The 16,433-nt window shown below is 48.5% G+C and overlaps 2 protein-coding genes across 2 annotated transcripts in view; one reads left to right on the top strand and one right to left on the bottom strand.

The window, feature by feature from the left end:
- Positions 1-1,473: 1,473 nt before the first annotated feature.
- Positions 1,474-5,627, bottom strand: LOC128836161 (uncharacterized). Its single transcript, XM_054026179.1, has 3 exons — positions 5,513-5,627; positions 2,708-3,684; positions 1,474-2,613 (listed from the first exon to the last, which is right to left on the bottom strand). The coding sequence occupies exons 1-3, from the start codon at positions 5,625-5,627 to the stop codon at positions 1,474-1,476; spliced, it is 2,232 nt and encodes a 743-aa protein (XP_053882154.1).
- The window catches only part of BRF1 (BRF1 RNA polymerase III transcription initiation factor subunit), a 246,681-nt gene continuing 235,716 nt past the window's right edge, over positions 5,469-16,433 (top strand). Inside the window, exon 1 of the mRNA XM_054024955.1 lies at positions 5,469-5,812. Coding sequence (XP_053880930.1) covers positions 5,626-5,812 — 187 coding nt within the window. The 5' untranslated portion in view covers positions 5,469-5,625. The remainder of the gene's footprint in view (positions 5,813-16,433) is intronic.

The raw sequence follows: 16,433 nt of genomic DNA, 5'->3' as shown, positions 1-16,433 counted from the left end.
TATCGGCACTTTTTAGACTACTTCACTGGAACAAAAAATAGACAATCAAAGATAGAATAAGAATTTTGAAATAGACACGGTGGTATGATAGAGTGAAGCAGTAAGAATGAATTATTTTAGAGCACATTTGGACCACTTTACATTGCTTTTACTTTGTCACTTTAAATGGTTAGGCTGTGCCCCAGAGTTCAGTAAATGGACTGTCATACATTGGAAAATATCTCTGAGTGCTAGGTACTATATTTAGTTTAATATTATTTATTCTGTTAGTGCTTGTGCATGATCAATACAAATAGCAAGATAATTTAATTGGCTCTTATGATACTGTGAGATCTGATGGTCTGGAGCAGGACCAAAAACACCCAGGGTCTAATTTTATCTCTGGTAGTGCCTCCATCCATGACGTTGGACAAGTCTCTTAACCTTCATCTCTCATTTTCCACTTCTGTAAAAGAGAGAGAATAATTCCTATCTATCTCACAGAGGTGTTGTGAAGATTAACTAGTTAATATATGTAAAGCACTATATACATTCTACATATTATATTTAAGATCCTAAGGACTAGCCCTTAAAATGTGCCACTTTATCTATCAACATGTCCATATTTTTCTGTAGTAATTTGTGTAATTAACTCTATATAGTGAAAAGTTTTTTTAAATCCCTGTAACCCTTGGAGAACTACACATATCTCTGGCTTGTAACAAATGGAACCCACATCATAAAACTGTGCTAAGAAGGGCATGTGTGCATATACTTAGTAGGCCATGAGAATTTTAGTGACTACAGAAAATGTTCCTATTAAGACATTAAATAGTTCATATGGTTAGTAACAGCTAGATGGCAAATTATTTTACATTCACACTATGCTCTTAGGGACACCTGGAAGGAGGGTTGAGGATGAATTATTTGTACTACACTTAGAAAGTGTAAAACACTATACTATAAATACCAAGTACGAGATAATTAGTACCTAATGGTGTATACGTAACTCAGACCTGATAAAATTATTGGGACCTGTTATTCAGTGGCACAGAGAGAGGATTTAAGTTTAAATACCACAGGCAGCACAGCAAGTGCTAGAAGTTGGTGCTTTCAGGAGTCATGGGTTCTGGGTTCTAGTCCCACTGCTTGCGCGTAGCTAGTGCTAGGAAGCAAATGATGCAATGACAGATGCACTATGGATCCAGATGTTTAGAGTGTGGGGCATGCCAAACAACAAAGACTCCTAGGGGCTATAGAGGGTACAGTGGTGTGCCTGGAAGGGGCTATAGGCAGGAGACAGAGGGGGTCTGAGGGCTGGGGGGTCAGTGGAGACTTTGGTGGAAGGAAGGGGGGCAGTGAGGTGGTGATTGGGGGTGGGTTATGGGCAGTGGTGGAGGGGAAGGGGGGCTGTGGTGCTGGTGGGAGGTAATTAAGAGGGCGTGGGGAGGTGCAGGGCCTGTAGATGAAGATGAGACACTGATACAGGCAGCTTTAGTCTGCTGTGGGTACTGCAGGGGCCTCTGGGTGTTGCGGTTTGGGGGGGTCTCTGGGTGGTGGCAGGCAGAAGAGTATGGGGGGCTGTGGGTGGTGCTGGGGAGCTATAGGGGTTGGTGAGAGGGTGATGGAGAGGCTATGGATGGTGATGGGCTGGGGAGCTGTAGTAGGGGGTGGTGAGACGGTGACAGGCTGGGGAGCTGTAGGGGGTGGTGAGAGGGTGATGGAGGGGCTATGGGTGGTGATGGGCTGGGGAGCTGTAGTAGAGGGTGGTGAGACGGTGACAGGCTGGGGAGCTGTAGTAGAGAGTGGTGAGACGGTGACAGGCTGGGGAGCTGTAGTAGAGGGTGGTGGTTGCTGAGAAGGTGACGCGGGGCTATCGGCTGTAGGGGGTGGTGAGAAGGTGATGGAGGGGCTATGGGTGGTGACAGGCTGGGGAGCTGTAGTAGAGGGTGGTGAGACGGTGACAGGCTGGGGAGCTGTAGTAGAGGATGGTGGTTGCTGAGAAGGTGACGCGGGGCTATCGGCTGTAGGGGTTGGTGAGAGGGTGATGGAGGGGCTATGGGTGGTGACAGGCTGGGGAGCTGTAGTAGGGGGTGGTGAGACGGTGACAGGCTGGGGAGCTGTAGTAGAGGGTGGTGGTTGCTGAGAAGGTGACGGGGGGCTATCGGCTGTAGGGGGTGGTGAGAGGGTGATGGAGGGGCTATGGGTGGTGACAGGCTGGGGAGCTGTAGTAGGGGGTGGTGGTTGCTGAGAGGGTGACGGAGGGCTATCGGCTGTAGGGGGTGGTGAGAGGGTGATGGAGGGGCTATGGGTGGTGACAGGCTGGGGAGCTGTAGTAGGGGGTGGTGGTTGCTGAGAGGGTGACGGAGGGCTATCGGCTGTAGGGGATGGTGAGAGGGTGATGGAGGGGCTATGGGTGGTGACAGGCTGGGGAGCTGTAGTAGGGGGTGGTGGTTGCTGAGAAGGTGACGGGGGGCTATCGGCTGTAGGGGGTGGTGAGAGGGTGATGGAGGGGCTATGGGTGGTGACAGGCTGGGGAGCTGTAGTAGGGGGTGGTGGTTGCTGAGAGGGTGACGGAGGGCTATCGGCTGTAGGGGGTGATGGAGGGGCTATGGGTGGTGACAGGCTGGGGAGCTGTAGTAGAGGATGGTGGTTGCTGAGAAGGTGACGCGGGGCTATCGGCTGTAGGGGTTGGTGAGAGGGTGATGGAGGGGCTATGGGTGGTGACAGGCTGGGGAGCTGTAGTAGGGGGTGGTGAGACGGTGACAGGCTGGGGAGCTGTAGTAGCGGGTGGTGGTTGCTGAGAGGGTGACGGGGGGCTATCGGCTGTAGGGGGTGGTGAGAGGGTGATGGAGGGGCTATGGGTGGTGACAGGCTGGGGAGCTGTAGTAGGGGGTGGTGGTTGCTGAGAGGGTGACGGAGGGCTATGGGCTGTAGGGGGTGGTGAGAGGGTGATGGAGGGGCTATGGATGGTGACAGGCTGGGGAGCTGTAGTAAGGGGTGGTGGTTGCTGAGAGGGTGACGGAGGGCTATCGGCTGTAGGGGGTGGTGAGAGGGTGATGGAGGGGCTATGGGTGGTGACAGGCTGGGGAGCTGTAGTAGGGGGTGGTGGTTGCTGAGAGGGTGACGGAGGGCTATCGGCTGTAGGGGGTGGTGAGAGGGTGATGGAGGGGCTATGGGTGGTGACAGGCTGGGGAGCTGTAGTAGGGGGTGGTGAGACGGTGACAGGCTGGGGAGCTGTAGTAGCGGGTGGTGGTTGCTGAGAGGGTGACGGAGGGCTATCGGCTGTAGGGGGTGGTGAGAGGGTGATGGAGGGGCTATGGGCGGTGACAGGCTGGGGAGCTGTAGTAGGGGGTGGTGGTTGCTGAGAGGGTGACGGAGGGCTATCGGCTGTAGGGGGTGGTGAGAGGGTGATGGAGGGGCTATGGGTGGTGACAGGCTGGGGAGCTGTAGTAGGGGGTGGTGGTTGCTGAGAGGGTGACGGAGGGCTATCGGCTGTAGGGGGTGGTGAGAGGGTGATGGAGGGGCTATGGGTGGTGACAGGCTGGGGAGCTGTAGTAGCGGGTGGTGGTTGCTGAGAGGGTGACGGGGGGCTATCGGCTGTAGGGGGTGGTGAGAGGGTGATGGAGGGGCTATGGGTGGTGACAGGCTGGGGAGCTGTAGTAGGGGGTGGTGGTTGCTGAGAGGGTGACGGAGGGCTATGGGCTGTAGGGGGTGGTGAGAGGGTGATGGAGGGCTATCGGCTGTAGGGGGTGGTGAGAGGGTGATGGAGGGGCTATGGGTGGTGACAGGCTGGGGAGCTGTAGTAGGGGGTGGTGAGGCGGTGACAGGCTGGGGAGCTGTAGTAGGGGGTGGTGGTTGCTGAGAGGGTGACGGAGGGCTATGGGCTGTAGGGGGTGGTGAGAGGGTGATGGAGGGCTATGGGCTGTAGGGGGTGGTGAGAGGGTGACGGAGGGGCTATGGGTGGTGACAGGCTGGGGAGCTGTAGTAGGGGGTGGTGGTTGCTGAGAGGGTGACGGAGGGCTATGGGCTGTAGGGGGTGGTGAGAGGGTGATGGAGGGGCTATGGGTGGTGACAGGCTGGGGAGCTGTAGTAGCGTGTGGTGGTTGCTGAGAGGGTGACGGAGGGCTATGGGCTGTAGGGGGTGGTGAGAGGGTGATGGAGGGGCTATGGGTGGTGACAGGCTGGGGAGCTGTAGTAGCGGGTGGTGGTTGCTGAGAGGGTGACGGGGGGCTATCGGCTGTAGGGGGTGGTGAGAGGGTGATGGAGGGGCTATGGGTGGTGACAGGCTGGGGAGCTGTAGTAGGGGGTGGTGAGGCGGTGACAGGCTGGGGAGCTGTAGTAGGGGGTGGTGGTTGCTGAGAGGGTGACGGAGGGCTATGGGCTGTAGGGGGTGGTGAGAGGGTGATGGAGGGGCTATGGGTGGTGACAGGCTGGGGAGCTGTAGTAGCGGGTGGTGGTTGCTGAGAGGGTGACGGGGGGCTATCGGCTGTAGGGGGTGGTGAGAGGGTGATGGAGGGGCTATGGGTGGTGACAGGCTGGGGAGCTGTAGTAGGGGGTGGTGAGGCGGTGACAGGCTGGGGAGCTGTAGTAGGGGGTGGTGGTTGCTGAGAGGGTGACGGAGGGCTATGGGCTGTAGGGGGTGGTGAGAGGGTGATGGAGGGGCTATGGGTGGTGACAGGCTGGGTAGCTGTAGTAGCGGGTGGTGGGTGCTGAGAGGGTGACGGAGGGCTATGGGCTGTAGGGGGTGGTGAGTGGGTGATGGAGGGGCTATGGGTGGTGACAGGCTGGGGAGCTGTAGTAGCGGGTGGTGGGTGCTGAGAGGGTGACGGAGGGCTATGGGCTGTAGGGGGTGGTGAGAGGGTGACGGAGGGCTATCGGCTGTAGGGGGTGGTGAGAGGGTGATGGAGGGGCTATGGGTGGTGACAGGCTGGGGAGCTGTAGTAGGGGGTGGTGGTTGCTGAGAGGGTGACGGAGGGCTATGGGCTGTAGGGGGTGGTGAGTGGGTGATGGAGGGGCTATGGGTGGTGACAGGCTGGGGAGCTGTAGTAGCGGGTGGTGGGTGCTGAGAGGGTGACGGAGGGCTATGGGCTGTAGGGGGTGCTGAGAGGGTGACGGAGGGCTATGGGCTGTAGGGGGTGCTGAGAGGGTGACGGAGGGCTATGGGCTGTAGGGGGTGGTGAGTGGGTGATGGAGGGGCTATGGGTGGTGACAGGCTGGGGAGCTGTAGTAGCGGGTGGTGGGTGCTGAGAGGGTGACGGAGGGCTATGGGCTGTAGGGGGTGGTGAGAGGGTGACGGAGGGCTATGGGCTGTAGGGGGTGGTTGGTGACGGAGGCTGTGGGCGGTGACTCTAGAGCAGACGCTGATACACAGGCATCCCTGCCCCAATCTGGGCGGAGGTACGGGGGGGGAGGCGTGAGCAGGGGCCGGCCGCGCAGCGGGCGAGCTCTCGCGAGAGGAGGCGGGCCCGGGCGCTGCTAACGTTGGGCTCCTCCCCAGCCGGCCCGGGCGAGGCCTGCCCCGTGCGCTGACCGGTGCAGCGGCCGCGGAAGGGGCCGGACGCTGAGCGGCGCCCGGCCCGGGGAGGTGGAGGAGACGGTTGCGGCGGCGGCGGCGGCGCGGAGCCCCGGCTCCCGCGGGGCACCATGCCGGGCGGGCGGGTGTGCGCCGTGTGCGGCGGCTCGGAGATCGAGGTGGACGCGGCGCGGGGGGACGCGGTGTGTACGGGCTGCGGCTCGGTGCTCGAGGACAACATCATCGTCTCCGAGGTGCAGTTCGTGGAGAACAGCGGCGGCGGCTCCTCGGCCGTGGGGCAGTTCGTGTCTTTGGACGGTGAGCGGGGGAAGGGGGGGCTGTGTGGGGGCACGGGGTGGGGTGCCCCCAGGCTTTCTATGGCGGGGGGCTCCAGGACGGGCAACGCTTTCCCTATAGCGGGGGGTAGTCCTCCCTATTCACCCACCGGCCTGGGGTATCGTCCAGCACTGCTCCCCCCATCAGCACACTGCTCGGGGACAGCATGCAGGGGAGAGCTCGCTCGTTATCCTGCGCGAGAGGCATCTGACAGGTTTTCTGACAGGTGAACAGGTCAGTAATGGTGTCTGAATTGTGACCCCCCCCCCCCCCCCCGGGTCTGGTTTGTATTGGGTGAGATTTTGTGTTTGGTGCGTTTACTTTCAAGAGTAGAACTTGGGCTGGTGAACTCTTGAGCAGCTGGAGACAAGTGAATATCTCTTTTCCAGTCTTTGTTGTCCGTCCCTTGATATAACTGAAGGGTGGCTTTCAAATATTTTATCAAGCAGTGATGCGAACAGAGGTCCCGATCCTGCAATTGGAGCCATGTGGGCAGACCCCTGTGTCCATGTGGATTCAGTTGCAGGATTTGGGGTCTAAGGGCTAGATGCACAAAGGACATAGGTACCTAACTGATACTTTTAGTGCCACTGAGCTTCTCAAAACCCCAGCTCGGCTGCCACCTAACTCTGTAGGTTCCTACATTTCCCCTTTTCAAGTCTTTTAGGTGCCTAAGGGTTTGTCTTCACTACAACAGTTAGTTTACATTTGAAGGTCGGATGATGCAGATCACTTGAGCTAACTCTGCTGTGAAGATGCACCCAAAGTTTCCAAAAGTGAGCATGCACACAGCCATCAGTTTAAGGACCTGTCTGATAGGCATTCTCAGAGCATTCCTAAACGCACACAAAATGGAAGGAGGTGTGTGTCCCACCCCTTTTAAACTTTACATACACCTCTACGTCAATAAAACGTGACCCGCTATAACATGAATTCTGATATAACGCGGTAAAGCAGTGCTCCGGGGCGGTGGGGCTGCACATTCCTGCGGATCAAAGCAAGTTCGATATAATGTGGTTTCACATATAACGCGGTAAGATTTTTTGGCTCCTGAGGACAGCGTTATAGCGAGGTAGAGGTGTACTTATGAAAGTGTGGGGTATTATTGTGGGGAAGCATCGTGGAAGAGGTGGGTTTTGCATTTAAGCTCCAAATTTAGCAAACTAAGGCTTTGTCTACACAAGCACTTTTATTTGCAAAACTTTTGTTGGTCGGGGGTGTGAAACCCCCCCCCCTCCCCCGACAACATAAGTTTCACCACCAAAAGCGCTGGTGTGGACAGCTCTCTGTCAGCAGGAGAGTGTCTCCTGCTGACATAGTTACCGATGTTTGTTGGGGGTGGTTTAATTATGCCAGTGGGAGAGTTCTTATAGGAGACCTTACAGCAGTGCTATTGCAGCGGTACAGCTGTGCTGCTGTATGGTGCTTAGTGTAGCTGTAGCCTTAGTCATTTTCTATTTCACTGGCATTGAGTTCCATTGTCTTGGTCTGCCTCTCATGAAAATTGTCTCAGGCAGTTATGAGATCCCCTTATTTTGAATCTGAATCCTTGCACTGTCAAATGTTATTTAGAGAACATATGGCACACCTGTCATATCAGATGCTTTTTCTTCATACTTAACGCATCACAGATATTTCCCTCTTGTGTGGAAAACACTGGTGATAAGGATTTATCGTACCCCTTATTGATTAACAGTTTTGTTTTTTCCATTGGAGTATAGCACATGTGGGAGGTCATGGTCACAGACAGAGAGAGGACCGTGAACTCAGGTAGTTAGGTCTAACTCCATTCAGGGCTTTAAAGATCAACACAGCAAACATGAACTGGACTCTGTTCAGTGGGGAACCAGTATAGAGAGCATTGAGTCAAGGTAACGTGTTCCCAGCCACCTGTGTGGTGGTATTTGCTACATTGTCTGCCTTGGAATTGACCATGATCTGCAGGGCTGCTGGATACATTTGCAAATGTTATCTCAATCTTACTCCTTTTAAGGGCAAGTCTACACTTAAAATGCTGCAGTGCTTCAGTGAAGACCTTAGTGTGCTGACAGGAGAGCCTTGCCTATTGGCATAGTTAATCACCTTCCACGAAAGGTGGTAGCTGTGTTGACGAGAGAAGCCCTCCCGTCGACATTGCTGTCTACACTGGCAGTTAGGTCGGTATAACTGCATTGCTACGAGTTGTGGATTTTTCACCCCCTGAGCGATGTAGTTATACCAGTGTAAGTTTATAATGTAGATCTGGCCTAAGTCTGGCATGAGATTGGTGCAGAATGCTTCCAAGGGTAAACCCTTAAAGCAAAAGCCTGTGTCTGCTACAAATGCTGATCCCTCTGACTTGGTGCCAGTGTTTCAGTATAGATCTGGCCGGTGAAGCCGAGAGCTGTGCCACACATCGGCTCCATGATGCATTCAGGGACTTGGTGCTTGAAGTCAGAGAGCTCTGGTTCATCAGGAAGCTGGTTTTGTGGTGCTTAGATTTGCATAGGGTTAGGAAATTTGGTGTTTCAAAGGTAGTTGAGTTCCGTTGAGGAGAACTCATTTGTGTTTCTATTCTGTTTAGGTCCAGTAAAGAATAGAGACAACTGTCCATTATTTTTATTATTGAGTCTGAAATAACCCCCAGACATAAATAAATTATGATGATTTGGACCTGTATGTGTTTATTTGTTTTTCCTAAAGTTAATTAAGTATTTTAGAAAAAATTGTCAGAATGGCCACCAGCAAGAGTTGGTGGCTGCACTCTGAGGCCACCAAAATTTTTTTGTGAGAACGCTTGGTTTATACAGTTTCAAACACTTGATTGTGGGCATGCTGAGAATGAGGCTGGTAGACTATTAGTTGGATTTGAGTGAGTTGTAGGACTTTTCTGAGGCTAAAGTATTTTTCTACTAGAAAGAAGCACCAAGGCAGTGATTCTGCAGAGAAGGGCCCTACTTTCCCCACGTTTCTACAGAGGCTGTTCAATAGCTTCAACCAATCTTGAATTTAAACCGGTCCTGGAATCCAGTGGAGTCAAATTGCAAGGTGCCCATGTCAGGACCTCCTGGGTATTAAAGTTGCTGTATTCTTGCACCCTATTTTGGGGGAGCTGAGGGAAATATGGCAGACCCTTCATGCAGCTGTCCTTGTCTTGAAGGTGAGCAAGAAAAAAAAATACATCTTCCACTGAGGTTGCCACTGGCTAAGTCCCAACAAGAGCTTGTTGGTGGAGGCAATTGTGATCAGAGAGAAGACTAGCTAGACCTTTGGTACTGTGCCCCATCATTTTGAGCTGCAGTGCAGAGATGCAGATGGATGATGGGTTTTACCAGTTTGCATCTGCAACATGCTGTAATGTGGTCTACCAAATCTTCCCCAAAGGTAGTTCAAACAAACAAACAAAGAGGCCACTGTTTATAAAATAAGCAGGGAGGCACCAGGTCATACTTCCTCTCTTGGGAAGCCTTGTGGGATGGACGTGAGGTCTGTCCAATAGCAATAGTGATAATATTTTTAGTTGCCATGGACTTGGTAGAAGAGGAGAATAAGATTGCAGACTAAATTAATCCATAATAGATTCTTTTGAGTGATCTCTGGATCAGGGAGTCACAGATTAGCTCTTCCTACAGTGGAAGATACTAGAGGTGGATATTTTCACCACTCATCTGACAAGCAGCTACTAGTCTTCTGTTCCTGGTACTGAGAAAAGACTGCTAGGGATGCCTTTCCATTCACTTGAAAATGAGGCTATGTCATGTCCCTTTCTTCCGGTCCTTTTGGTAGCAAAGATCTTGGCAAGGCTCTGGAAAAAGGAAGATTAGATGGTCCTAATAGCTGCTTGCTGAGACATAATTGCGGTTCTCCATTCTGTTGCAAATGGCCAAGGTTAATCTCATCAGGCTGAGAGTCTCTGGTCTCAGAGCACATCTAGAGCCAGGGAGTCCTGTCTTGGACAAGTTGCCTGACCTGGTGTCTCTGAGCAGATAGGTCATTGTGGAGATAAAGGAAGAGGGAGGCGTGCGTCAGGACCCTAATTGGGCCCTGGGTGATTACTACTTCCCACCACCCAACACAAATGTAATGAGGTTGAGTGGTGCCCTTATAAGAAAAATTAAAACTACTGATTATTCCTCAAAAAAGGTTTTTAATGACTTTCGACTATAAAGGCAATATAGATAAAATAAGAAAAGCAAGATTAAAGACCAGCACTGAATAAGGATTAATATAAATGGCAAGTTATACCGAAGCACAAGTACATGTAAAGTTATTATTCATTAGTTATTTACTACTATTCTTAACTCAATAGTATCGATAGAACTTGAGATCAGTTCTGCCTGAGCAACCAGACTTCTTTACTCCATGACCTTACCCTGCATTTGCCCTAAAATGTTACCCTTCAGTTGGCCGTTTTCTGCACTGGCCAGGTACAGATGGTCGTGAAGTGCACGTCCTTTCGGTTCAGGGGGTGTGGGTCAGGTTTCTCTTATGACCGAAACATACACACAGTCCCGTGCCTTCGTACTTTTTATCTGATCTGTCCGCCATGTCTTAAAACAGACCGACCAATTAGGGTCAGCCAAATCTTTATTGTGGTTAGCGTTGTCGCCTTGGCTGTATAATTTATGCTTGCTTATCTCCTTGTGTTGCTTTAACCATATAATTTATACTTACGTATTGTAGCCAATTGTTTTAATTGTGGGTTGGACAAGCTGTGCCTGGGGGCACAACTTATTTCCTTTTATAGGAGTTGCAGTGCGTTTTGACCACAAGTCTTAGCTTACTTCTGCAAAGCTTGCCCTCCTTCACCTCTGCAAAGCGTGTCCTTTTTACCTTTGCAGAGCGGAAGTGTGAGGCTTAAAACTGACAATACCTTTGTTCATTTTAAGCTTGGCAATACTTTTGCTCAGAGATTAATCACAGTCATGTTCTCCTGACATCCCGGAAGCCATTTTCCAGAAAGATATACAACTCTGAGTGATTGTCATGTCATGCGATAGGGTCCAAGAAGACCCTATTACTTGTCCTGCATAAAAATTACTTGAGTACCTTCTTTATCTAACTGAGTGTAATTTAAAGATTAACTCCATCCAGGTACACTTGGCAGCCATTTCAGTCTTTCATCAACTAACCAAAGGTAGACTGTGGTCTCTGTAGCTTCTTGTCGTTGCGTTCACATGGGGTGTGCAAGAGAGAAGTGAGACTTTGCATTTCCTATTACATCTGGAAGGGAATCCCATAGTCTTGTGGTAGTTGCTGGGAGAAACTGTCCGCTTTCATAAGTACGACCCTTGAGTTTGACAGAAAAAATAAATATGAAACTAAGGGAAAAAGATAGCTGAGCTCTGATAGTTCAGAGTGTTAGTAACTGGGATGTGGGCAGTCATGCCTAATGGTTGAAACCATGGAGATGGCCAGGTTGGAGGTTAGAGCAGAGCCAAGCTAGAGTCAAGAATCAGGACCACGGGACTCCCAGGGGCCTGGTCAGGAGCAGAGCTGAGGGTCAAAGCCATGAATCAAAAGACAATGCCAGAGCCCATATGTGTGCCAAAGATATGGTCAGAGGCATCAGGAACAGGCTGGGCAGGCACAGGAAGTAGGACCAAGCACTGCTGCAGGCATGGAACACAGTGAGCAGCCAATGAGCTCTGGTTACTGCTAGGTCAAGTGGTAGCTAGCTCCTCCCCTCCACCAATCAGGAAGTGCAATCAGTCAGGCAGCTCCTTCCAGGATCAGCTGTGTCCATTATGTTGCTAGGAGACTGACCCTTCTGCAGCTGGGCTCCCAGACCACGTTCTTCTTGCAAAGAGAACAAGACTAGGTGGTCTTTTCCTTTTATTGATCCTCTTTCTGTAATCCATCTCTGTTCTCAATGGGCTTACCCAATTGATCTTACCCAAATTGTTCACCTACCTATTTCTGAACCTTGATCTTTTTCTGTGTTTGCAGTTCACGGATCTTAAGCGGGAGTTAAGATGACCGCTAAAGTTGCCTCTCTTCTCAATTCAGTTGTTTTCAGAACAATTAGAATTCTGAATTATTTTAGATGTCCTAACACAGACACAGGGTCATAATAAAATTAATTTCTTTTGAGAAAAAATATGTAGCAACCCTGACTACATTTGAAGGATTTTATATTTGGGTGAGATTTTGGTCCATTGTGTGTACAATTTTTTTAGTTAAAAAAGAAGCTGTGATGTGAAGCTTTAGTTTAGTTACTAACCAAAGGAAAAGAAAAGAATTTCAGCTAAGAAGAGTACTGTTAAGCTAAAGAGTCAGCATAAGCAGGTTTGAAAACATAACTGAGAAAACAAGGCATGAGAGGACAGCAAAACAAACAATACTAAGTTTGTGTATTGTCTTGGATCCTAGAAGGGCATTTTAAAATTCTCTCTATTTGCAAGCAAGAGCAAGGAGATCTTTTACTTTCTGTCTTGCCCACATTCTCACCCACCCACCAGTTAAAGCTCATTTGAAATACTTGTTCTGTATTGAGAGAACGAGAAGCAGCAGCATGACCGCAGTCTGTACAGAGTACTATCAGGGAGTGAACCATGTGAAAGGAGGCTGGAAATTTACCACGGACTTTAGAAAGTTCACTGGATATGCTGTAATCCAGTTTGGTAGGAGAAGGGAAGGTTAAGTGCTCTACTTTAGTGTTTAGAAAAGATGATCAGGAAGTTTGCAGTTAGCTCTGTAGTGAAAACCTAAATATAATTTGATACTTTGAACTTTACAGAAGCCTTGTCTAATTTTGCACAGTTACTGAAGATTTTACTCAGTGATTTATAGAAAGATGCTCATTTTTATTAGTTTATATTCTTTCCCTCTGATTCCCCAAAGAGAGCCAACCCTTTTCCTAGTTCTGTAAAAGCTTTATCTGGGCTTGACAAAATTAACTCACTTGGGTGAGTAGGAAATTTACTGAGCAAGTGACTGTTATCTTCTGAATAATCTAAGTTTTCATTTTAAAGAATAGTAAATTTCTAGCCCTAATGGTTACAGAAATAACCTTCCAAGTGGAAATTATGGTTAAACCAATACAATGCTGCTTTATAGGGTGCAGCAGAGTGAAAATGAAGTGACTGTTATCACTGCTTCTTTTCAGTTTCTGTGACTGGTACTGAAACTAACAAGAATCAAGACATTTTCATTCTGCAGCAGTTTGGGAAGCATGTGTGAACCTCAGCAGAGACAGGTGCTAGAGAGAATCACAGGAGAAGGGTTCAAAAATACTGGGGTAGAGTAATGGAGATAAACACCCATCACAGCTGCCAGAAGACTCACAAAGGTGTACAGTAGCAGAGAATCCTTGCGTCATAGGAGCCAGGAGGCTTTGGGGTGTGTCATGGCATTCTGGATGAAATCAAGACCAGTAAGGGGTTGTGTCACCACTTGCCCTGCAACCCTGAGTGCTTTACAATGCTTTGCTGCTGTCGCTCGCATGCAGGTCCTGAGTGTCTGTGTGCTAGACAGCTCTGCTTAAGCGGCTCTGACTCCAGCAGCCTGTCTGCAGCCCCACTCTGGCTTCCACCTCGATTACAGCCAGGAACATACTTCCAGTCCTGAATTTCCCCAAAACTGCGTGCCCTGAAGTGTCCAGCCCACACCTGAACTACTTAGAGAAATAATAAGGTTTATTGCTCCTTTAGGGGACAAAAGCACATTGCAGCTTATTAACTTAACTGGCGGAAATACACCCTTCCGTCCAAACACGGCACTGAGTTTGGCTTATAGTAAAAACAAAACAAATTTGTGAACAAAATATACATAGGATTAAGTGAGCTCAAGTATAAGGAATGAAGATAGAAAGAGTTACAAGTAAAACAAAACAAAATATGCTTTCTACTGGCTGAATCTTAAGAGGCTACTATCTTTGTTCAAGGTAGATTTTCTTACCAATGTTTCTTCTTTTCAGCCATAGCTGACTTTCTCTCAGTCAAGACCTTCCCCAAAAGCACAAGGGGCTGATTTTCCCTTTTCTTCCTAGGTGAAAGGTCTTTGCCTGAGCAGGTTTCTCACCTATATTCAGTTTCCAGAGACTTCAGTTCCCCCTTAATTGAAGGAGCCATCTTTCTTGGCCTGTAGGAGTTTCCTTCCCTTGTGTCTATCTAGCAATGGATTCCAAAGATGGTTTCTGTCTTTGCTAATATCTTTCAAAGTTCAATGACTTTGTTTCAAGAGACAGGATGACCTCATGCTGTTTTTCCCTTCCTGTGGTCTTCCCGTCCACCTGTATGTAAATGGGGTTTCCATTGCTTTGATTCCACCGTGCTTAATTTACATAGAAGACAGGTAAATAGTTGTGACATTCCCTTCTGTTTGGAAGAGACCTGTTCTTCCTTTGTATGGACACAGACCACAAAGTGTAATATTAATGCGTATCCATAATTCCTTCTATAGTGTTAATACATTGATTTTATGATAATATTAATCACCAGTGTGTCATAGGCTTTTATAAAATATCTCACTCAATAAACTTATAATACAGTAATATTGTATACATTCAGTTGATTCAGTTGCTTATTACTTGAAGTTCAGCCCCTCTGTCTTCATGCCAGAAAAAGTCTCTCTTCCTTGCTGGAAGCTGTCTCCTCCTGTTTGTTAGCTTGATAGTTTGTTCACCTAATATGTAAGTGGACCTTCATTTTCTCTGCCTAACAACTGGGTTGGTCAGAGAAGCAAATACACGTTCCTTTGTCTAGGGCAGACCCTTTTACCAACTCCCCCAATGTGCCTGGCTTAAACACATTTTAGTCATCATTCCAGCATATATCCATAACTCTTAGTACACATTGCGTACACATATCACACAAGAATGTTAACGATTAGTGGATTATTAGTTTTCCAATGATGTTACATGACACTGTTTAGATACTGCAGGGGTCGGCAACCTTTCAGAAATGGTGTGCTGAGTCTTCGTTTATTCACTCTGATTTAAGGTTTAGTGTGCCAGTAATACATTTTAATGTTTTTAGAAGGCCTCTTTCTATAAGTCTATAATATATATAACTAAAGTATTGTTGTATGTAAAGTAAATAAGGTTTTTAAAATGCTTAAGAAGCTTCATTTAAAATTAAATTAAAACGCAGAGCCCCCCAGAGCGGTGGCCAGGGCCCGGGCAGTCTGAGTGCCACTGAAAATCAGCTTGCGTGCTGAAGGCGGTACGCGTGTCATAGGTTACCTACCCCTGAGATACTGATTATAACCATAGTGAGTTGGGGTACACTGAATTGGTCCGGCCAGCTGAAATTCATTACCTGGTCCAAGGAGCCCCTTGTTCTCTGGCACCGTTTTAGGGTAACATCTCCCCCTTATAAAGCTGCTGGAGGGTGAGCCACTGGCTGACACAGAGGCAGCAGGTCAGAGCCCTTTCTCCTGAACAGGACATCTGCCACCATATTCTTTTTTCCCTTTATATAGAAGAAACCTGTTTTGTTACCTTTGTCTGTTCACAGTCATCAGGACACAATGTCAGAGAGTATCCCTAATTTTTAAGTTTCAGAGTAACAGCCGTGTTAGTCTGTATCCGCAAAAAGAAGAACAGGAGTACTTGTGGCACCTTAGAGACTAACAAATTTATTAGAGCATAAGCTTTCGTGGACTAAGAAGTGGGCTGTAGTCCACGAAAGCTTATGCTCTAATAAATTTGTTAGTCTCTAAGGTGCCACAAGTACTCCTGTTCTTCTTTTTCCTAATTTTTAACAAATCCCTTCTGTGTTTGGGGCTATTAAAGGCTGTTGTGGACGGGGTTGGGTAGTGGACGATATGCCAATTCCTATAAAATGGCCCAATGGCTGGTGAAATCAGCCTCCTCCGACAGCCAAACTCCCTATCAGTTGCCTTCATGTATTGTAAGTTTTTCTACTAAAAGTGGGGGTTTCTTTTAGAGAAACCAGAATGCTGAGGATAGGCAAAGCTCTTCAACCTTGGTAGGCAGCCCACCTGGAACACATTCCGAATTCAAGGCAGGGGTGCCACACCCCTCAGGGCGGGTAATTATCCTTGGGCAATGGTGGCAGTGGATGCTTTTAGAGGAGATGGACGTCATCTGCATTATTATCCATAATCACAATGAAATGGTGACACTTCATCATAGGGGCGACACATTGTCTATCATATTTGGGGGAACCCATTGTATTTATAGGATGATTTTACAAGTTACAAAACTCTTTACATGTCACTATAATCCCGCCCACTAGTTCGTACCTGTTCTTAATTGTTCAGTACCTCCCTTATCTTTGTTTCAGATACTAGCATTCCAGGTACTGGTCTGTGCAGCTACCTCCTTTGCTACCACAGAACATTAATGTATTTTGTCTTTGACAAGGTTCCTGTTTCCTAATGGCAAGGCTGACTGACTTCAGCTTTGCAAAGTGTTATGGGATACTCAGCATTGACGAACAGGATTATAGAAACACGTAGGCCAATACAGGCCATGTCACTTCTACAAATATATAAACATACGATATAATGTCATTTAGATGTTGTGTTCTTAATGCATATTAATATGTGCGATATCAATAATACCCTGTTTAACAGGGTAGAGCGTTTAAATCATGATTAAAAATCATTTAAATCAGGTTGAAGATTTGTAAAAGCTAATTTGAAAATTTGTGCTATG

This window comes from Malaclemys terrapin, chromosome 4, assembly GCF_027887155.1.
Source record: "Malaclemys terrapin pileata isolate rMalTer1 chromosome 4, rMalTer1.hap1, whole genome shotgun sequence".
Taxonomy (NCBI): domain Eukaryota; kingdom Metazoa; phylum Chordata; order Testudines; family Emydidae; genus Malaclemys; species Malaclemys terrapin.
The sequence above is the reverse complement of the archived record's forward strand: the minus strand, read 5'-3'. Positions and strand labels throughout refer to the sequence as shown.